This window comes from Panthera onca, chromosome B4 (genome assembly GCF_046562875.1).
Source record: "Panthera onca isolate mPanOnc1 chromosome B4, mPanOnc1 haplotype 2, whole genome shotgun sequence".
In the NCBI taxonomy this organism is placed as follows: Eukaryota; Metazoa; Chordata; class Mammalia; order Carnivora; family Felidae; genus Panthera; species Panthera onca.
This window is the reverse complement of record NC_138345.1, coordinates 116,884,872-116,908,211: the sequence shown is the minus strand read 5'-3', so window position 1 is coordinate 116,908,211 and position 23,340 is coordinate 116,884,872. Positions and strand designations below refer to the sequence as shown.

Sequence of the window (23,340 nt, the reverse complement as noted above, 5' to 3'; positions counted from 1 at the left end):
AACTGACCATGTGTGAACTCAGCTAACCCCCAGCACCACCCCGTGGCTGCCCCATGGTGCAGGCTCTACTGTTTTACCCGTTTTAGGAAGGAAGCCAAGGATGCACAGGACGGAAGGACGGAGGAGGGGGCTGAGGAAGACACCAAAGGGCAGCAGGGTCACTCTGAGAGCCAGGTCACTGTGAGGAATGCCAGCAGTGAGGGAGGGGCACCTCTATGAGTGTCCATGGGGCCAGGAGCTTCACAGTCACAAAGACCCTCCTCAATTCTGTCTCTCAGGTTAGAACCCAAACCATGTGACCCTGCCATTTTTGTGGGTCAAAAATAGTCAGACACCAGCAATTTCTTAGTTCAACACATAGATATAGTCACAGAGTAACTCCGGCAAAGTCGAAAGAAGTGTTCACTGTGAAATGTAAAACCTACTAAAATTGTTGTGACAGTTGCCATCTCTCTTCCTCCTCTCCTCTCCCTCCCCTCTTTTTTTCCTCCCCACTCCAGGCCCTCTCCACTCCCCCCTTCCCCTTCATCCTCTGCCCCCTTTCTTGCCTCCTTTCTTGCATTTTAAACTGTATCAGGAGCCTAATGATCATACTTACTCATCGCTTGAGAACATTTCATGAAAGATTCAAATGCCCATGTGCACACATGTGTATTGTGTACATGCCCATGTATATTGTGTACACACGTGTACTGTGCACGCATGCATGTATATTGCATATACTCACATGTGTACTGTGTACCTTTGGATGTGTGTTGTGTATACATGCATGCATACATGCATGCTTACTGTGTACATGCACACATATACAGCATGCACACACACGTATATTGGGTGTACACATAGTTGTGCATACACATACACTGTGTATGCATATATGCATGTATTTTGCACACGCATTGTGTGCATGAATGCATACTGCATACATGTACATGTATATCACATATATGCACATGCACGCCGTGTACACACACATGTACATTGCACACACATGTGTATAGTGTGTGCACACAAATACTGCGTGTGTGTATATTACGCTGTGTGCATGCATATCATGTGTATACATATGTATGTTGCGTACACAGACACGTACATGGCATACAAGCGTGTATAATGTGCACCCAAGTATAGTGTGTCCGTGCATGTGTATTACATACACACGTGTATATTGTGCACGCACATGTATAGTGTGTCCATGACACATGTGTTGTGTACACGTGTGTATTGTGTACACACATAGGTATTGAGCACAGATGTGGAAGGAAGGACATAAAGCATCTTGCCCTGGTGGCCAAGCCTGCGTGACACACTGGACAAGAGCTGCTCCTGCTCTGTTAGCACCAGCTGGCTGCTCAAAGGTCACGTGGCCAAACCTCAAGCTCGGCCCCCGTGGGAGAGGAAGAGGACAACAGGGTGAGTAGACCACACCGGCCATTGGGACCCAGGGCCATGGGCTCAACCTGAGGCACGGCGCACGCCAGGATTCTTCAGTATTTGATAATAAACAGAAATATAACTTTTGTGCTACCTGACTGCCTACCTGGAACTCAAATATTCAGGAGGCAAAGGAAACAAACGGCCCAGAGGGTAGGGCATATGCCTTTTGGCCAGGAATGTGGGCAGACAAGCAGGGTTCAAACCCTGGCTCTACTACTGTCTCCTGGGGACAGGAGCGCGGGCAGGTTTCTCCTCAAAGCCCTCCTGTGTCGTGTGTAACAGGAGAGGCCGTCAGGTCCATCTCAGGAGGCTGCTGTAGTTTAAATGAGTCAAGGGCAGCAGCACGGTGCCTTAGACACAGAAGGTACCAAAACACACCCGGTGACGGGAGGCCCTGAAATTACTTTCCCTAGACATTTAAGGTCTTCCGAGCGAGATCAAGTATAGTCTAAATAGCAATGGTTCTGCTAGTCTTTTGAGGAGTCACTTCCAGCCCATGACCTTCCTTCATGCTGAAGACACATGATCCTTGGCCCCAGTGCCCAAGCCACAAGAAGAGAGAGAACGAGTCACAGATACTGAGGCAGGACTCCATACCTTTGACACCTTAGTTTAAAACAATACGTTTTTTTAGTCTCAAATCCATGCTTTCAGGCCCCCTGCCAAAAGGTATGATGACTGTTTTCCTTCAGAGGGCCCCAATTCCCATTGTGCAACTTAGAACCTGGGGGGAAATGCAAAACAATAAACCCTCTGCAAGTCTTTCAGACCAGGCAATTTGCAAGAAGCGCTTTCACATCATAGAAGGACTCTGCATTAGGCCAGAACTAATTAATTGCTACATTAAAGGAAAGCACCTTTAACATTTCAATGACATAATCATATGTAATTACGATCATATAAAGGAACACTTTATAATTAATGATGCCTCCACTTCCTGAGATGTGTAATCCTTCTGTCTTGAATTCCAAAGAGGTTGGCAAAAGGCAGGCACTAAATATAGATCAGGAACTAATATTTAAATCAGCTTTTAATTCACCTTTCAATATGAACAGTAAAACCAGAACAAAAGCTTACCCTTAATAGGACTCTAAGTCTTTATGTCTATGGGGCTAAATATACAGCAACAACAGATCCACGCAGAAATGGCCAAAATTACAGGCCTGAAATGATTACCCCTAAATAGCAATAATTTTGCCCCAGCAGGTGCATTAACTGCTTTTCCAGAAATGCAGTAAAACTCACCCCAACTGTCCCTGCTTTGGCAACTATGCTGTGTTATCGCTTAACAAAGCACTCTGACTCATCTCTGAGACTTAAAAAGGAAAACGGTTTTTTCTTTCAATGAGAGAAATTTCCCACGAAAGGTGCAAACCCCAGATTGGTAGCACACATTCTAAGTGCTGTACATGTTTAGTCTTCGTAACAATCCCAAGATGGAACTACTAGGATCAACCATTTTATAAATGAGGACACTGAGGCACTAGATTGTTAATGAACTTGCCCAAGCTACCAAATTCCCAGGAAAAGACCCAGGATAAACAGACTTTCTAGATTTTAACATTCATCCTGTCACTCAAGCAACTAACGATGGGGAGGCCCATCCCCAATCTCTGTTGTTAGCAAAGGTCTGCAGCAATCGCAGGCGAAAACGCAGAGGGAACACAATCTGACCCACAGGAACACCCAAAGGGCTTCCAGAAAACAAATCCCCAGAGCACAGCTCTCCCCTCCACCAGCCGCCACCCCCCTGCATTAATTGCCTCCATCTGATTTTTCTAATTTGCTTCATGGCCCGTGATTACCTGCTTTCATCAATGAAATAGGCAGGTAGCGCTCTGCCACCCACGGCCGTCTCCCGGTCTCCCGTAAGGTCGAGGGCTTACCTTGTCGTAGTAGTATCGAAGGGCTCTGCTCAGCTTATCGTAGTTCATGTTTGTTTTGTTCTTGCGGAGTCCCCACAGTTTGGCCACTTCTTCCGCTTTGAGGAGCTTGAATTCGCCATCGCTGGAGGTCCAGCAGATCAGATGTTCATGCTTCTGGTCTAACAGCAACTGCAACAGGAACTGCCACAGCGTGATCGCGCTCTCCATACCTGGGGGAAGGAGGCTGGGTGAGAACCTGTCCTCATAGGTGCGGCTCAGGGCGCTAGGGAGGGGGTCTCGGGGCGAGCGCCTCAGCTCCTACCGTTCCTCCCCCAGTGAACCTATAACAAAAAAGTCGCTCTCACAGGCCACTTGGACTCAGGTGCCTTCTGAATTCATTTTCGTAAATGGCCGCGATTCAGAAACACAGGGAAGCCCGGTGATCCTTGTGGTCACAGCACACATCCCCTTGGGCAGCAGGGTGGCACTGGGAGTAACTTGAGAGATTCATGAACCGCCCACTTGCAGAATGAGTCCCCAGTCAAGCGATTCCCACTTAACGCTATCGTCTGCTCCCACCCGTCCCATCTACGCCGTTGGGGGTCAGCCGCCAGTCCTTGGTTTGCTGTGAAATGCTGGATTCCATGATGAGTGCTTTTAGGCAGGGGACTGGGGTCTATCAGTCACTGTAACTACAGGACGTGCTGCCTCCGGAACTGATAAAAACTTGTGGAACTGAAGAATCACCAAGGCCACTCGAAGAGCCCTTGGCTTCCCCACGACATGTTGGGGACATGTTGATCATGTTGCAGATCAAACCCACTGCCACACACGCCGAGATGGGAAAAGCATTTCTTCCCTGCTTATAAAATACTCTCTGGTGTGGACTTTGTAAGTGTTCTTCCTTCTGTCCAAAATGCTGCTCCCTAGCCCTGGAGCCTGATAAAGTCCTACTTATCTGTGATGACCTAGTAATAATGAAACCTTCTCAAAGAAATTCTTCCCCAACTCCCCCAGGCAGTTTCATATCTTCAGACACTTAAGAGCTTTCATGGCAATGTGTACTGATTCTACTACTAATAACAATCCACTTATGTTGGCAACATTCATTAAATTAGTAGGTGATGGGGATGAAGGAGGTCACTTATGATGAGCATTGACGGATGCATGGAATTGTTGAAACCCTATATTGTACACCTGAAACTAATATAACACTGCATGTTAGCTATACTGGAATTAAAAAATAAAAACAATAAATTCTCTCAACTAAAGGGCGGGGGAGCCATTTGTTATATTAGGAAAGAATAGTTCGTTGGGCTGGCCTCCAAAGCTTCACCTCAGACCACCTGTCATGGTTGGACACATGAAGCGTCCTGGCTTTTAGTCTGGGCAGGATAGGGGCGACATTCCAGTACCAGGATGAGGAAGCCAGGGATGACCAGACGGGGGGAAATTGGCTTCTGGCCCGAGAGAAGCTTCAAAGGCAAGCTGTGAGGTGGGGGACAGAATAGAGAGAAAGAGGGCTCATCTGCTATGAGAGCAACAAGGAGACGCTGAAGCCGGGGTGCCCAGAACAAGGAAGCGGTGAGGAGGTGCCTAACTCCAGGAGACCCGGAAACCAGAATAACCTCCTGCGGCGACTTCTCTGTACCAATTTTTGAAACGAAATAGGCAGGTAGCGCTCTGCCACCCACGGCCATCTCCCAGTCTCCCATAAGGTCGACTCACATCTTTCGTGCGTTTGTTTTAAAGGGGCAGCTTTCAGACTGACAAGCTACTTTCCTCCCACTCGGGAATGGACGTGGAAGTACCTAGCCACCCGAGAAGTAGTCACTTACTTCTTCCTTTTCACATGTTTAGCTGAAAAAACACATTTTATTATTTCCCTAAGCCACCGTGGGGCTTTCCAGGTAAAAGAACGCAGATTAGGAATGTTCTCCGAAAACCCGTAAGGCATTTTATTTACAGCTCTTTAAAGGAGATATCCTTTACAGAAATCAATCTTCACCACAATGGCCGCTCAGTCTGTAAGACAGTAAATCATTTCGTTGTTGGATCAAAACCGCCCCCCTGCATCTTACGCACGAGTCTTGCTAAGCACAACTGCTGGGATACGCAGCCTGCTGGCTCCAGTTCCTAATATGAACCACCCTCCCGACTATTTGTGGAAGCCACAAACTTGTTTCTCATCACTGGCACTAAGAATTGCTAACAGTCGTCTCAAATTTTGGGGTGTTTTTTTGGCCAAACGCTTCAGACAGTAAGCTTTAAAATATCTCTGAAACTTCAAGCACATGCTCAGAGGAACCTGCTCCAAAGGGCAGAAGGCTGCCGTGGGTTTGGAGGTCTGGATGGCAGGGTTGGCTGGGCCTGTGGCTCACGTGCCAGGTAGGAAGGCGGTCAGCGGTCCGCACTAAGGGACTCGAACCATCGTGTTCCAGATGGGACAACAGAAACTTATTCGTGTATTTGAATGTATTTTACGGTTATTGTTTCTACCAAACAGGACTCCCTGCAGTTTATGTTTCCTGGAATCCCGGTCCATGGCATTCCAGCCCCAGGTATCAGAACCATGTTCTCAGGGCATGACTTAGGGGGATAGATGTTCTCAATCTTTCACCCCTTCCCCCATTCACCAGACGGTGCAGCACTGTGCTCAAGTGGGTGGAGTACTCTTTTCCCACCCACTCCAATTTGGGCTTGACCATGTGATTCAATTTGGCCAATGCAATGTTCAGTAGACAGGATAACCATGCTGATTCCAGGTCTAAGAAGGTTCACATGTTTGCACTTTTCCTCTTGTGCTCCTGTCACTGCTGTGAAGCTGCTGCCCCCAAATGAGACACGTGGAGCCAACCTGAACTCCACCCAAAGCCTGGAGCTAAGTTCCACAGCCCACAGTCTGAGGCAGCATCCCTGAAGCTCATCACGAGGAACACAAATGCCGTGGTAAGCCAGTGACTCTTGGGGCTGCCTGTTACGTGGCACCATTGCAGCAAAAGTTGACTATGACATTGTCTAACATCCTTTTTTTTTTTAATTTACCATTTTAACCATTTTTTAAAATGTTTATTTACTTATTTTGAGAGCAAGATAGAGAATGCAAGTGGGGGAAGGGCAGAGGGAAAGGGAGAGAGAATCCTAAGCAGGCTCTGGGCTGTCAGCACAGGGCCTGATGTGGGGCTAGATACCATGAACCCTGAGATTATGACCTCAGCCAAGATCAAGAGTGAGACACTTAACCAACTGAGCCACCTGGGAGCCCCCAAGTGATTTTTTTTTCTAAATTTTTTATTCTTTAACGCCTAGAATCGTTAATGAAGTACTAGGTCTTAAAATGCAGGTACAATAGGGGCGCCTGGGTGGCTCAGCCAGGCATCCAGCTTCGGCTCAGGTAATGATCTCACAGCTTGTGGGTTCAAGCCCCATATCGGGCGTTGTGCTGATAGCCCAGAGCCTGGAGCCTGCTTTGGATTCTGTGTCTCCCTCTCTCTCTGTCCCTCCCCTGCTCTCACTCTGTCACTGTGTCTCTCAAAAATAAATAAACATTAAAAAAAATTTTTTTTAAATGCAGGTACAATAAAGGCCAATTTACCTGGCTGCCATTATAAGGAATATGGGTAATTCAGAGAGCATACTGTGGATCTTTAAGTAAAATGTTCAAGAAACTGTTGATACTTGAGATTTAAGTTTCATACATTAAAAAAAATTTTTTTTAATGTTTATTTCTGAGAGAGAGAGACAGAGTGCTTGCGTGGGGGGGGGGGGGGGGAGGGGGGAAGGGAGGGAGGGTGCAGAGAGATAGAGGGAGACACAGGCTCCAGGCTCTAAGCTGCCAGCACAGAGCCCAATGCTGGCTGGAACTCACAAACTGTGAAATCATGACCTGAGGCAAAGTCAGATGCTTAACCGACTGAGCCACCCAGGCACCCTAGGTTTGATATGTTATTATGCAAACAGAGACCTGCTTCAGTTAAAATACTTCATCAGCCTAAGCTCCTGTACTGATTCCCCACAACTCTCTGCCTAAAATACAATGAACACATGAAATTTCTAGAAATCTTTTAAAAATATTCCCTGAACTTTTTGCTAATTAGAAAATTCTTCTCTTTCTCGTTCCCCTGCGCAGACTTTATTTTGGACGTACACATTTTATCCAGTATTGTAATGCCATTCTTTATGCAAAATCAAATTCTGCACTTTTTATATTTAGGAGGAAAAGTCCACTTTTGAAGGCACCATTGCTCTTACAGGAAGAACGGCTTTTCAGCAGTAAACACTTTGTCTTCCGTTGGCCCCCCTCAATCTTGCCCCTGACAGTAGATGTTTCCCACCCTCTCTCCTGGAGCTAACCAGAGACAAGAGCCTCTCCAGAGAACAAAGCCACCTGCCCTTTGTCCCAGCCCTCCTTTTTCTTTGTAATTTACAGCCTAGATCTACCCACAGTGGAGTTTAGTTATTTAAAACCATTTGTCCAATTTGAATAAGATGCATGCTTCCTTTTAAAGGGAAAAAAATAGGTTCCCCATATTGACAAATTATTTTCATTAAAATTTCTGTCATATTCTCCCTTCAGTATAAAGAAAACTGGATCTAAGCTCAAGGCTTACGATTCTTATATGATAAAATGAAGTTTACAAATTAAATAGCTTCCTCCCCTGTCCCACTCAAATTAACAATTTTACAGATGACAGATGATGTTTAGTTGAAAGACGTCCCACACTCACAAAAAGGTTATGGCAATGACCGAGCCAATGTAAGCTCTTTTGAGTAAGACGTGTTTATACCACTATTCCCTGTAAAGATTCAATTCTCTCCTCACTGCTTTCAAAAAAATTTTTTTGAGCATCCACTCTATGCCAAGACACCATCAGCGTATTTGGGAGACATCCATGAGCAGAACAGACGAAGACCTCTTTCCTCATGGAGCTCCCCCTTCCAGTGGGAGAAGACAGGCCACAAACGGCAAATGTGAGCGTCAGAACAGCGCTACATAGAACAACAGTGCTATGGCCAGAGCAGGTTAAGGGGCTGAGGGGCTGGGGGCCTGGGGGCGCATGAGCAGAAGGTGACGGAAGGCCTCAGCGAGAAGCTTTAGGTGGAGAAATTCCTTTGTTACAAAATAATTTCCCAAGTGGGTAAAATCATTCTTCTCATGCAGACATACAAAGGAAGGATTTTATTTTACTCACTGACCAACTAGGAGGGAAGTAGGCAGACCGTAGAACAAGTTAAAAAATACCTGAATAAGAGAAGCATTTATAGATTAGAAATACTGAAATGAATGCACAAATGGGGCAAAACTGAGGGTGGGAGGGAAGTCCACTGAACACCGCAGGACAGAACAGGGTTTGCATGTCTCTAGACAATCACTGCTTTGCTGTCACTTATCTATAATTAACAAAGTTGTCAAACGGCTTCCCTAAAATCAGAATCACATCGCCCAGAGGGGTTTTCTCCTGAATTCTAGACAATGCAGTTTTTCACCAAAGCACAAGTATTCCCTACAAATTGCAGCAGGTGAGGGAGTGAGCCACTTTGTCTATTTAGAAGTCTACACGGTGGGTCAGAGCAGGTTCAAAAGCCAGCCTCCCTGGGTTCCAATTCAAGTACTGGTCCTGTCTGGCTGTGGGACTTTGGGTAAGTTGCTTAGCATTTCTGTGCCTCATTATCCTATAAGCAAACTGGGGATGATGGTAGTACTGGGCTGCTCGAAGGATTGCTTGAATTACTAATTAGGCACTTGAACTATACCTGCTACATAGTGTTACTCAAATGTTCACTATTATTTCTCAAGCAACAAGGAAACCTCTTCATCGAGCATGCCGCTTTCACCTGGCACGAAGGCATCACTTAGATACTGTATCAGCTTGGTTGTTTGTTCATTAGGCAAGGACCCCAATACAGTCACTGGAATCCAGGGAGGATCTTCAGCTATTCAGTGACTGCTGTTTATAAAGTGACTCAAAACATGCTTATATTTTTTTAGACTACCATCAAAAAGGAAAGGACAATTTTTTTTTTTTTTTTTTTAATTCTGAGAAAACTCAGATCCCTGGGCACATATTTGCAGACTCCAGCTTAAGAACCACTGGTTCAAAATGCTTAGCCTGGGGCCTCCAAGCTGCTGTGAGCCCCTGGGTGCCCACACCTCCCTTAGGGCTAGTTTTGCTCCATCTCTCTTGTGCTCCTGGAGGGTATGGGGCAGGGAGTCACATAGATGAAAGCTGTTTGGTCAGGAAAAGAGAAGTGCTCTAAAGTGACAACCGAAGGGACATCTGTGACGACATGTTTATGACCACTGGTGATGGAGCCCACACAGGTACGTTCCCCGTGGCCGGTCAGGGCAACAGATGCGGAATGCAGAGGGGTGGGGCTCGCCACGCCAGTAGACAGTAAAGGGCTTGTCTACTGGCACAGACTGGGAGAGAAACCGAGGCAGACTGTTACTTTCCACCCCCAGTCTGTGTCTCCAACTCTGTTATTTTTAAAGAATGCAAATACTACCCTTGATTCAGTCTTTAATCTGGATGGAGCCGCACAGAGAAGGATCCTATAGACTGAACGCAGCGATCACTCTCATTATCCCTGGTGCCCTCCTCTGCCCGCTTGAGAGCCCCCAGGCCACGTGTCACTATCACACCTGCAGCATCTCAATGTCTCTTCCTCAAGTCAAGGGCACTAGCCACCAATCCCACCCTAGCACACTAACTCCAGGCACACTTCCTCTGGCTCCTGGGGGTCTAATGAATGCCCTGCACAAAGAAGTGGAAGCTGCTCCCTCCACAGGACCAGGAAAGACCAACACTCATGAAACAGGGGGAGAGCACTTTCCTGTATTATCTCAATTTGTGTTACACCCCTATGGGTCAAATATATTTATCATTCCCACTTTGTAGATGAGAAAATTGAGGACCAATTGTGGAAGAGCAGGTGCCCCCTAGAACCATCTATGCAGTATGTGTTCAACACACCAGTGCTAACTGTTGGTCACCAGTCCAAGATAAGAGGAGGATAAAAACCCAGAATAAGTATATAGAGATTTCTACTGCAATTTGTCATTATCACTACATCCGAGTGTGTGTCAGTGTAGGCTCATCTTACTGCCACAAGCTATGCACAAGTCAGAATCACGAAGTAGGACCATGCTAAAATGTGTGATATTCAAGGTTTTTCAACTGTAACCCAAGAGTATACAAAAAAATCTAGAATTCATTGATTAAAAGATTTAAATATAATTATAACTTTATAGGGAAAGTTGTGGGAACTGGCAACCAATGGATGGAAGATGGAATTTTAAAATGCAGCCATACTTGCTTTGTTTTAGGTTATTAATACTTGCTTAATTTTAGGGGCGCCTGGGTGGCTCAGTCGGTTGAGCGTCCGACTTCGGCTCAGGTCATGATCTCGCGGTCCGTGAGTTCGAGCCCCGTATTGGGCTCTGTGCTGACAGCTTGGAGCCTGGAGTCTGCCTTGGATTCAGTGTCTCCCTCTCTCTCTGCCCCTCCACCCCTCCCCTCTCAAAAATAAACATTAAAATTTTTTTAAATACTTGATTTTAGATGGAAGTTAAAAAAATTAATATGCCAAGTTTGTGGAAATGGGTTTCAAAATCTCCTTTCTAGTGCTGTCAACATACCTCTATCAGACTGGCTTCTCTTCAGTGTAATTGAAACAAAACACAGAAATAGTTTACATACATCATCTCCTGCAAGTAGCAGTGTGGTATCCAACCTAGATTAAATTCATTAGTTAGCAAGAAGCAAACTCTTTCTACACTAAACGTGAAGTATTGATGAATGTGGTGTTTGTTTAAAGTGTACTTACAGGCATTTAATACAGGGAATCACCAGTTCACTTAGAACCTTTTTTGTTTGGTTAAAATTACTGGATGGCAAAAAGTTACCAGTATTAATAATGAACTTCTATATTATTTGCCTTTGTATGCATTTTCAATGAATATTTAGTTTTTGTAATTCTTTTTCTTATTACATTTATTCCAATTGTATATGTTGAAATGTCATTTCATGCCCATAAAATCGCTAATTAAAAATCGGGCCTATGTTTTGGTATCTTTGGTCATTATTTTCCTAGTAACCTAATTTTTCTTGCATTTCACAAAATTATCAGTCCACCATATGTTGGAAATTCTAAAAACTGGTCCTTTTCCCCTGCTGGCTTGAGAAGCACTGTTCCCGGATGCCGATGTGGTGAGTACCAACCTTTGTTTTGCTTGTCGACGTGTCTCCAGCTTAGATCAGTGACAGGTCACACTACACACCCAAGAGACATTTGTCACATGAATGGATGAATAAATAAAACTGAGGTTAGCACACACCACAACGTGTACTCTTACCTGCTCTGTAATACCGCAAAGGAACACGCATGAGAATTTGGAGTAGGCTCCTTTGGAGAAGGCCTTCCAGAGGAGCGAGCGTGAGCACTCATCCTTTAAACTAAAGGGTGTGTACAATTTTAAAGGGGTGACTGGAGAGAGGCAGACGTCTTTCAGAGGAAGAGGAGCAAGAGCAAAGGCCAAAGCAAGAATTGGGATGGGGGTCTGGAACAAAATGCACCTGCAATTTACCCAGAGGCAACCTCCCCCACTTGAGCCTGAAGAAGTCACCAAGTAGCAGGCGTGATGTGCTCCCTCCAATTCCACCAAACCTCCAGCAGCTGCTGGGCTGATGGGAGAGTCAGTTCCCCCACGACTGCCAGCCCTGCTTTCGCACCTGGAACCTGAGCTCCGAGACTAACTCACAGTGACATTAATAGTGTAAGTTAACGCTTCAGGAACCACCTCATTGCTAGGGGTCCTAGTAATTCTTCATTTCTAATTTGGAGGGAGTGGTACAAAGAGGTACCAAGAGGGTCTCTCCAAACTGCTTAAGCTTCAAGCCCCACAAAACGTGGGCCTGCCCCTGTAGAGCCTCTTTAAGCTGCCTCTTTACTCAAAGAAGCTGCTTTTCCTCTTCTGGGAAGTGGGCATTCTCTCTGTCGGCCACAAGGTGGCGCCAGACATCTTAATGGGAGATGGGGCTGCGCAGAACCGCTTTATGCAAAGCATGAGGTTTTTGCTTCCATTCTTAGAAGTTGAAATACCAACGTATTTGTTCTTCTTTCTATTGATGGCAACCTATCACTTCTCTTTGCATGTTCCTGGTTTCATTTTTAAAGTTACACTAAGGTGGGAGTTGAGGGGACAGTACTATTTGATTTTCTAAAGCTTACATATTGTGCCAACTAAAGCAATTAGCCAACTTAAAAATTTTTTTTTTCAGTCAGAAATTAGAGAGCTCAAGGAAAGAAGAAAAGTGCCTATGTAAGACCCAAACAGAGCAGGCAGATGCTCAATAAGTACATGTCTTCCTGCTTGCTAAAACCTGAATGGTTAGAGAAAGGAGGTTGAATGTTAACACTTTGTACTGAAAATTCTCTTACCTTCCACTCCTCTGTCCAGAGTAGCATCTAGTAAGCATTTGTATACCATTAAATCATCAAGGGCCAAGAGGAAGGGCAGAAACCATTTCATTATATGAAACAAACCCTATACTTATCAAGAATTGGAAAACAACACTTTGTATTATTTGAGATGGCCGTAACAGTACAGAACACCTTTAAGGCATTAAGTAAATGAGGATAACATTTGGTAACTATGCCCAGACGTGAAGTCTTTTTCATTATTTTTATAAGGTGGGACAAGGATTATTTAAATTTATTTTCAAACGGCATTTTAATTATCGTCAACCCCTGCATTAAAAAAAAATGCCATCTGTGAGGCCAAGTTCAAGTCCCTCAAAGCTCTTTTTTACTTAGTAGCAAATGTTTGTATTCTCATTCATTCTGGGGACACATACAGAGTGTTCATTTTTTAAAGAGCAAGGTGAACAGGAGGGAGAGGAGCCATTGCTCAGTCTACTTATTCACCCTTTATAATAAGTTCGCAATGTTTTCGCAAATAGTTTTTCAAATAACTCTTCCATCTGAGGAAAGAGAGGAGGAAGGCACTGTACTAGAAACAGTCACTGTACTAGAAACTTTGGAAACTGTATTGTCTCTGGGTAAATTAGAAGCAACTTGATTGGTTCACTGGATGACTTTTTATAAGTGAATTTCCTTTGGACAAGTAAATGGATGACTACGTTAACTTGAGCTGGGAAATCACGTTTGAGCCATTGTACTTCCTCCTTCATCTGTATATGCATGCCATTTCCCATCCCACCCCACTATTGCACAACCCTGCCCATCTCATCCCGTATTTTCAGACAGACCTGCACTGAGATGGAAAATGGCCTATTTTCCCACTATGCTGCCTCACATGGGCACTTCTATGATCCTTTATTTGGCAACATCCCCAAATTTCCCAATGTTTCTGGTACAGAGTTTGTTCTTTTCTGTGCTTGAAGAAGCAGCAGGGAGCAATCAAGCCAGAGGATTAATAAATAATTGGCTGCCCCAGAAGCACACACCTATTTCTCTGTACCTCAAACAGGCAAGTCCATTTGAGGGGGACGGTGATGGGGAAAGCTCAGCACGCTGCCCTATCCATTACGAGCCTTCCACAAGGCTTACTGTTGCCTCCACATATGCCTTCTATGGAGCCTTCAACAAGGCTTCCACAGGGGGAGCTACTCAATGTTGGCCATCATTTCATTAGTGTCATCAGCAATTCCAACATGGCACCTGGCGAGCAGGTATTTTCTAAACAGGTGTGTAGGGAATCTAAATTTCTTTGGGTCTCAATTTCTTTTTAAATGTTTATTTATTTTTGAGAAAGAGAGCACAAGCAGGGGAAGGGCAGAGACAGAGAGGGAGACACAGCATCTGAAGCAGGCTCCAGGATCTGAGCTGTCAGAGCCCGACGTGGGGCTCAAATCCACAAACCGTGAGATCATGACCTGAGCTGAAGTCGGACGCTTAACTGAGCCACCTAGGCACCCTTCGATCTCAATTTCTTTACCCCTAAGGAGGGGATTGTAATATCTGACTTCGGAGGCTCTTCTTTAATGTGCTAATGAGTCCAAACAGAGAATAATTTTATTCATCTCTTTTTTATCTCAGGAGAAAGATGGACTTACTCACTTCTCCAGTATCTTCTGACTGCATGAGCCCTGCATGCCCTGCATCTCCCCACTTGGCTCGTCAGGTAGCCACACAAACAGAGTGTGCGTTCTGCAGCCTTAAACACACACATCTCCATTTAATCTCTTCTTTGAAAACATCACACAAAATTTTATTGGGCAGTTAAAGGAACACAAGCCTGCTAGATCAAAGCAGCCAACTGGTCACCCAGCCTTCCCAAAGTGAGGCTATAGTTCATTATAGCCACTCGGTTAACCACATCCACCTCCCTCATATATCAACATGCCCAGGAAACAGATTTAGAAATCCTGGGCACTGCAGGGGAAATGTTTTCAGGTAACCAACTGTATTTAAAAAGCAGACCACGTCTTGACAGATGAGGACTGCAAAAAGAGGTACCTACAACCGGGGACAGTCCCCAGGTCTCTCTCCCCCCACCCCCACCCCCCCACAGAATCTCACAGAGAAGCACAGGCTCTACTGACAAACGTCTTTTCTTTAAACAGACGGGTTGTTCCTTCCCAGACAGTTTTGGACTAAAACCCAAACGTTCACTTTCTTTGCAATTGTTTTTGTTGCCCGTGTGTTTTGAGCACATCTTAATTCTGGCCTGAAGCACGTCGTCCCCCTTTAGTTCTCATACTCAGTAACACTCAGCTTCCTCTTCTGCAGGTTGCAGGCAGGAAACTGGAAAATGGGCCACAGGAAACCTGGCCTCCTACATCTGTCCCACTTTGTAATTGCAGCTCTGGTTTCATTTTGCTTTGTGTGTCAGCTCTGTTTTAACCCTCAATACGACGGCCAAACTCTGCTTTCTGGAAGAACACAGCTATTCTCGTTGCCCAAGAAAACTCACTGAGACTGTTTTTCCCTCCTCAGAGTAATTAGCCCTATGAATTCAATAGGGAATAAATACTAAGCAAATTCTTCTTCAACAGTAGCCGTTTGGATCAAAAGTGCATGGAACTAGAAAAATGATTCATTAGATGTCATAAAGCTACCAATAAACCCCTGGGGAAAATCAAGTCTATTTTAGAGTACTGTACACAGAAGTTATTGTAGAGAAATAGGATTACCAGTGGTCCAAGGCTCCCTGACAAAGTTTGACTTGTGAGGCTCTGGTAAATAACGTATGAAAATAAGCTATACTCATACCTCATTATAGTCTCTTTCATTATGACACTGTCTCAAATTACATTACTTAACAATTACCACCATTAGGTTGAACTAAATGAAATTGTTGTTTTTATGGCTCAAAAACCAGTCAAATATCCACAATCTCATATAGGCAACTTAAAGCATATAATCATATACATAGAACACACACACACACACACACACACACACACACACACACACACACAGAGTCACATCTCCAGAACAGTATCTTCTTCCTGTGTTTGGGTCCATGGATCCCTTTGAGAATCTAAAAGTCTCCGGGGGGGGGGGGGGGGGGAGGTAAACTCCTACAAAATACACATAATGTCAACGTGATTCATAAAACACTAAAGATAATTTATAAAGTTCCAAGAGCCCCATTCTAAAGGAAAGGTTAGGTATATCCTCCCTGACCAGCAATACTGAGAGTCCATGGAATAATCAAGAAAAGGGCTCGTACCAAAATAAAAATCTGTTCCTTCTCTAAATAGGAGCTTTTCTTTTTTAACACTTAACATTTTGATGAGCATGTATCATGTACCAGGCATTGTGCTCAGCACTTCATACACATCTCAATTTAATCCTCCACAAGGAAGTCATGACTTTAAAAGGTGAAATAAGATGCTCACGGCCACAGGATTGACATGGACAGAGACTCCTACCCAGAGGGATCTGGCTCCAATGTCCAGCTTCTCACCATTGTTCCTCCAGCAGGGGCTTCATTTCTTGCATGCACATCTCACTGCTGCTAAGCGAGAAGTCTCATTTTAACTCAGTGGGACATGTAACATTCCCATTGTGAATCAAATCAGGAAATTTCCTTGTTCATTTCTGGCTTTGCCTCCTCTGTGACTCCAGTTATTCTGATTGGTTCTGTTTTAAGAAAGAGACTTTGAACCCATGCTACCATCGTTTTTTAAACTCATTTCCCTTTTAAAAAGATCTGCATGTTGGGATGCCTGGGTGGCTCAGACCATCAAGCATCTGGCTCAGGCCATGATCTTGCAGCTCGTGAGTTTGAGCCCCGCATCAGGCTCTCTGCGGTCCTTGCGGAGCCCACTTTGGATCCTCTGTCTCCCTCTCTTTCTGCCCCCCTCCCACTAGCGCTCTCTCCCCCCAAAAAAATTAACTTTTTTTTTCTTAACAAAAGACATGTATGTTGGTTTAGACCCACTCCAGGTTCATTCAACACTAAATAATCAAGGTTGGCTCTTGATAATAAAGACAAGATGTGGGAAGCTGCACCTTCTGTAACTCAGCTCCTCCTCAGCAGGAGAAGTCTTCCTCTCGCTTGGGGTGTATACACAAGCCAGTGGAACAAGAGGATGCGAGTCAAGAATAGAAATTCTATGGACCGAGCCTGGCTCCAGAGATGGGGTCTAAAACCTGCCCGCATTCCTCCAAACAATAAAAGGAATCGTGGGTGTCACTTCACCTGAGAATAGGGACAGACTGGGAGCCCCTCTGAAACCACATGATAGGACCTAGAGTGGCACCCAGCAGAAGCTCACATTTGTTCCTTTAAAAACAAACACCTCTGGGGAAGCCCTGTTTCAAGTTCTAAGAGAGCAATATTTGGGATTTCGTGGAGGATCATAACAAGGACATGAAAACAAAATGCTGCCTTGGGTTCAGTACAACTTACTTAAAATCTTGCCAACCATCCTTAAATGTGAGCTTCCATTGAGTGGAGCTTCCTAATTTCCAGTGGGCATTTTCTCTCCCATACTACCCTTGATTCTTACATTTCATAGGCCTTTGAAAGGAAAATCTTTTACCTAAACTTTGTCCTATTCCTATATTTGAAACTTGATCCTGTGTGTAAGGGGAAAAGTTGGAAATCAGAACATAAATTCTCATGACAGCCACGGCCTTAAAGAGTTGCATGATCTCCGGCAGGGACGTCAACTTCTCTGTGTTTCAACTTTTTTTTATCTGTAAAACAAGGATAAGGCCAGCCCTATCCCCTTCCATACATGAGTGCTATCAAATTGAAAGACTTTATATGTTTATTTTGAAAATAAAAATCCAAGTTATCCTTTTGGCCAATACACTGTACAAATTATCTTTAAAATAGGAATGGAACAATGCCTTCAGCTTCAAATAAAACCTTAACAGAGATATTTTTTAAATCTGTGGTTGTCTTAACATCAGGAAATGTTTGTTTGCTTACTTTTTGTTATGATAGTTTTATAAAAGTCAAAAATAAAGGAAATCTTACATACTGCTTTCACTAGGATGAAACCGTAATCTCTCAGATAAACTTGAAAGCTTTTCTGTGCTAAATAATAAGTTGGTAACCGCCAAAAGAATATATACCCAGCATAGTAAGAAAACTTCTGCATGATACAAAATGATGGTGAATTTTCCACATCCAGAAACTAAAACATTTCCTGCCAGAGCATCCTCCAAACCCTTCTATTGTGTTGAAACTATAAAATCTTTCTAAATCAGGACTTCCTCCTATTATGCTTTAGAGGCGTCTTTCTGGGAAGGGTAGATCCAAGGCAAAAGGTAGGAACTCCCGCAGCACCACCCAGTGGAAACGTTAGAAAAAAAATACACACACACACACACACACACACAAGATAAAATACATTTAGTCAAAGAAAATGCAAGCCTTAGCTCTTCTAACTAAAAATCTGGACACCGCTTCTTTTTCCAACAATGGCAAGCAGCGATATGTTTTGCCTAATAACAGTGCTCTTCTTCCTGGAACTGTTCCTCAAATGCCACCCAGCCAAAGGATCACCAACATCATCTTCCCCATCTCTCTCACACGTGTCCACACACACTGAGCGGACACCGGGGTGGGGGAGGAAGGAGGCCCCGGTGGGGTCAGGTGTGGGCTGCGACACCATCTCTTCCTCTCTGGAGGAGTCCCAAGGGACCCTGGGGATGGGGAAATGTGCACAGCTGTGCTCAGCATCCCAGACCTGCTGCAGCTCTGGACATTTCCTGACAGAAAGGTAACCCTGTGTGCGCCTTCCTCTTCCCCTGGCCGGGCTGCACCCGGTCTGGGCCACCTCCAACATCTGCACGGCAATTCTCCCTCCCTAGCTCCACCCAGGGAAAGGTACAGAGCCTTTCCTCTTGGCCCATCTCTCCCGTGCCTCCAAATCTCTCCCCAGTATGACCACTGTTTCTGCTCCCTGTCCTGCCAAAGCCGCCATGGGTCCCACACCCTCTCCAGGAGTGGTTCAGTCTCTGCTTCATTTACTAGCATTAGAACACGTCTCTCTTCACCAGTGGCTGCTTCTCACGCATGCATGACACATCAGGCTACTAATCTTAGGAACCCTTGACCTTCTCCTTCCAGCTTTCCTTCACGGCCCTAGTAGCAGCCTGGAGAGGGAGAGAAGCCGTGGTCTTCCCAGAGCAACTTTTCTGGTCTTTTCTATAGAACTTAAAGTAATAAAGTATCATTTCTTCTATCATTTCTGGATAGCTAAGTCACTGGGTGGCTCAGTCAGTTAATCAGCGGACTTTGCCTCAGGTCATGATCTCACAGTTAGTGGGTTCAGCCCCATGTCAGCAGAGCCTGGAACCTGCTTCGGATTCTGTATCTCCTTCTCTCTCTGTTCCTCCTTCTCTCTGTCTCTCTCTCTCTCTCTCTCTCTCTCTCTCTCTTTCTCTCTCTGGGTTCGAGCCCCATGTCAGCAGAGCCTGGAACCTGCTTCGGATTCTGTATCTCCTTCTCTCTCTGTTCCTCCTTCTCTCTCTCTTTCTCTCCCCCCAAAATAAACATTAAAAACAAAACAAAACAAAAAAAGACAACTGTCCCCAACATCTGCACTCCTGGCAAAGTTATCTTTCCCTCTTCCTGGAGTAAATCTACAGAAACCATTTTATAGGTCTTTTTTTTTAAACAGTATATCTAGAAAATGATACTAGTTAATGGATCTTGATATTCTTCAGAAGTATATGATCAGTGTTAAAACTTTATAATCTAGCATACTTGCACTGATAATTTACAAATGGCTAATATCATAAACATTCTTCCTTTCCGTTTCTGAAATTTAACATAGGCCAAAATGTGATGGCTCCTGGAAATGCCGCGATTTAGCTGGATAATACGGGCATCAGCTTGTGTCTGGGTCCTGCTGTTTACAGTACTGGTGCAAATATAGTTACGAGTTACCGGTATTTGTGACATCTTTAGAGACTGCTGAGAAGCACAAGGCGCTGCCTTACACGGATGGTTAGCTAAGCAAGGAAATGGCCCCTCCGGCTTCTAGATTCTGTGGTCACTTCAGCTGCTCAGCTCTCGTTGGGTGCTCTTCTCAGCAAAACTCTTTCATGGTTTAGGAAATGCAAATTCTAGGCATCACCAGTTTTACATAATCTGTTGGGATAATATATTCACTTTGCAAGGGATCTATAAAAACCGGTGACTCTGCAGTCTTCAAAATGTCATCACCTGCTCATGTGGTGGACACCTGTGGGGGATTTTAGCTGCATCTCAAGCCGTGAAGGTAGACTATCCCTTTTATGCTTTTACAGGCTCCACATGCACGTTTCTCTCACATTTTTGTACATTTTGCTACATATGGTGATTATGGTACCAAACGCAGAGTTTCATCTAAACTTAAATAACTTCTAATCAAGTTCTTTTTAACACAAAGCAAAAATATGATGGCATTAAGATAAAGTGGCACACAAAACGCATCTCATTTTCCACTGAACGTCTATTTAAAATCGAGCCCGACTGGTCGAGAAGCTACAGTAAGTGGAGCACATTTAAAATATCTTCATGTGGAGTACAGTTATTTCTAAGAAAACTGTCGCAAAAATAGACAAAGAGTGATTTCAAAACTAATCTTTGCCCAATGCCATGTTATTTTAAACCTATTTATCAACCCCCCAAATGTACTGAATAAATGAACAAAAAAACCATTAGAACTGTCATCTAGTGAAGACCGATGATTTATTCATTTGTGTCTGGTTAATGCAGACATATTAACCTTCAAGAGCTCTGTAAAAACATCTGATGGAAGAGAATGGCTGTTGGTGGCATCAGAAACACACATCAGATACATATCCCAAAGTGTCTTGATGGCCCTTTCTTCCCATTCAGAAAGCTGCCATCTACTAACCTGGCTTGGCCCTTTCCTGGAATGTCACACACAACTTGATACTCTACTCTTCCAATAATTGTTCCACAAGAGTATACTAACTGTAAAAAATAAAATAAAATAACAGCCAGATCTTGCTGTAGATGATCTTCTCTCTCTTGCTAAAGAAAGTCACCCTTCCTACATTTTAATCAGCTGGAGCATATATGATCTCCTATGTCAAGGTCTTAAAGTTTCTACTTTTCCAAAGTCAAATTAGTAGGTCTTAATATTTAGGTTAAGAAAAAAAAAAAAAAGCAAAGGATGTGGCCAAGGCTGGAAGAGGATGCTGTGCTTGTGGTTCGGCTCTGATTTAAATCAGAGCAGGGCAATGCCCTTATTTAAGAGCAAACACTCTAAGCTCTGGAGAACCTCCATGTACGTGGGTCATTTGTTTGATTCAAGGCATCTTCTAACAGCCCATACCTTTGTAATGAAAGTAATTCACTTTAAGAAAATGTTATCACCACTCAAAATTGCTCAATTTATCCAAGTATCCTAAATGCCAAACTGAGAATTAGCACTAAAGCACCCAAAGAAGTGAATGAAGCGAAGTCAGGGAATGTCGACGGCTGAGTGGTATTTTTGCCTTGACTCTCAAAGATGAATTTAGCCCTCTGCTACAGGCTCAGCATGGATGGGACAACCTAGGTCTGCTTGGGGCTTAATCAGTTCCCAACCTGCACTCAGAATGTCACCTGTAGAATTTGGAGATATTCGTTCTAAAATACTTTTAAAAAGAAAAAATGAAATAGAAGTAAAAAGTAATTCTCTACCACCCAACACCTTCTGGTCTAAGTGATCAGTATCTTGGATCAGGGCTTGGATTAGCAGAAATAACTTCCCTACTAACGCTCATGGATTCTAGATTCCAGAAGATTTAAAAATGCAAAACCGGGGCGCCTGGGTGGCGCAGTCGGTTAAGCGTCCGACTTCAGCCAGGTCACGATCTCACGGTCCGTGAGTTCGAGCCCCGCGTCAGGCTCTGGGCTGATGGCTCAGAGCCTGGAGCCTGTTTCCGATTCTGTGTCTCCCTCTCTCTCTGTCCCTCCCCCGTTCATGCTCTGTCTCTCTCTGTCCCAAAAATAAATAAACGTTGAAAAAAAAAAAAAAAATGCAAAACCTGCATCCATATATGGTGTTCCAAAGACTACTGAAGGGTTTGGTCTCTTCTTGTATGTTCTTAATGGGACCTGCTGAAATTATCAGGAATATTCACTTTCTCCTCTCCTATGCATTATATTTTTTAAAAATCCAAGTTTTCTCTGGGTTCTCACAGTGAAATAATGGTGCTTTTGGATGAGAACTTTAGCAAATGTTCCCTTATGCTCCCGTCCTCTGTACAGAATTAGGGCTCAGATCCTACAGGAGAACAGTGGCTCTGGATGTAGAAGGAGCACAAACTGAGATTAAACAGTACCATGTTCTCTTAGATGCCTGCATCCCTCTTATTGCCAACATATGTGGAGGCATACCCACACAGACAGACACACACACACACACACACACACACACACACACACACTCCTGTCAATGCTTATCTTTTTCACTTTCAAGTGAACTCCAATCACCAAGGCTTATATTTTAGCCTTTAAAGGAAAAATTTCCAAACTCCAATAAGGAGATAGTGGGGAAACTATATTTCCAGTTCACTGAGTATTAACCAGAGAAGCGCTCTTCTTAACTCTAAGTGTTCAGAAACTGGATGACCATCTACCCCTTTTCTTGCTTAATCGAGCATTCTGACCTTTCCGGGCCTTGGTATCATCTTACTGAGGATGAAGAGAACTTGCAGGTGCAGATAGTGTAGGAGAATCCTGGCAATTAATTCCTACAGAGAATTCCTGAAGTTACCCAGGAGCACATCCTGGAATAAATTCTGGGGCTTATTCTGCTGTTGTTGTTTTGATCCTTCTCTTCTGACAGTTAACTGCAGAAAGAGAAATCTGCTTAATCATAGGTTCCGGTTAATCAAGGTTTGACTATCAACAAACTGCTATTTGGCAAAACCAGCTGAAATTCACAGCAGAGCTAGCCTTCCTCCACTAAAAGCAATGTAGATATTAGTCATTCATCCCTTCAAATACACAGGCAGAGTCTTTTGTTATTTTAAAAATTAATCAGCAACATCATCCGTTAATTACAAAAAGTTACAAACAAAAGCTACACATGCGGGTTTTAGTATAAGTGAAGGACTTGGAACTGTAAATATTATGGAATTAAGCCTAAAGAACTATGAAAACTTGGTCAATTGAAGTCTTGATAAAGACTAATGATGATTGCTATACAATGATCAATTTTAACATGGAAAGAATTTTACATCAAGATCCTTCCAAGTTGTACTGACCTATGCCAACCATTCCAGGAATAACACCGATATCAGCAACAGGGCTGAGGTTTGTCCTCTCAGATATTAACAAACTTGTTTTCTGTACCGTTCATATAAGTCTGGATAAAAACTCTGGAAAATGACATATCCTCTATAGAGTTTCTTCCTGGCTGGCTTTATGATTTAACCAAGAAATATGCCTCTTATTAATCCCAAATAATTCACTGTCCGGGAGAGGGTTGGATTTATGCATAGCAATAAAGTGCTTTATCAAGTCCAGTGGCAAGTTTTTTCCCCTTCAGATTGTTTCTAATTCAATGAATGCCAGGTATTGGACAACGTGCTGGATGAATAC

The 23,340-nt window shown here is 43.9% G+C and overlaps 1 protein-coding gene across 2 annotated transcripts in view; it reads right to left on the bottom strand.

The window, feature by feature from the left end:
* The window catches only part of ELK3 (ETS transcription factor ELK3), a 67,880-nt gene that overhangs the window by 36,828 nt on the left and 7,712 nt on the right, over window positions 1–23,340 (bottom strand). For both annotated transcript variants that reach the window (XM_060656703.3, XM_060656702.3), the window contains exon 2: window positions 3,324–3,532. In XM_060656703.3, the coding sequence (XP_060512686.1) occupies window positions 3,324–3,530 (207 nt within the window). In that variant the 5' untranslated portion in view covers window positions 3,531–3,532. The remainder of the gene's footprint in view (window positions 1–3,323; window positions 3,533–23,340) is intronic.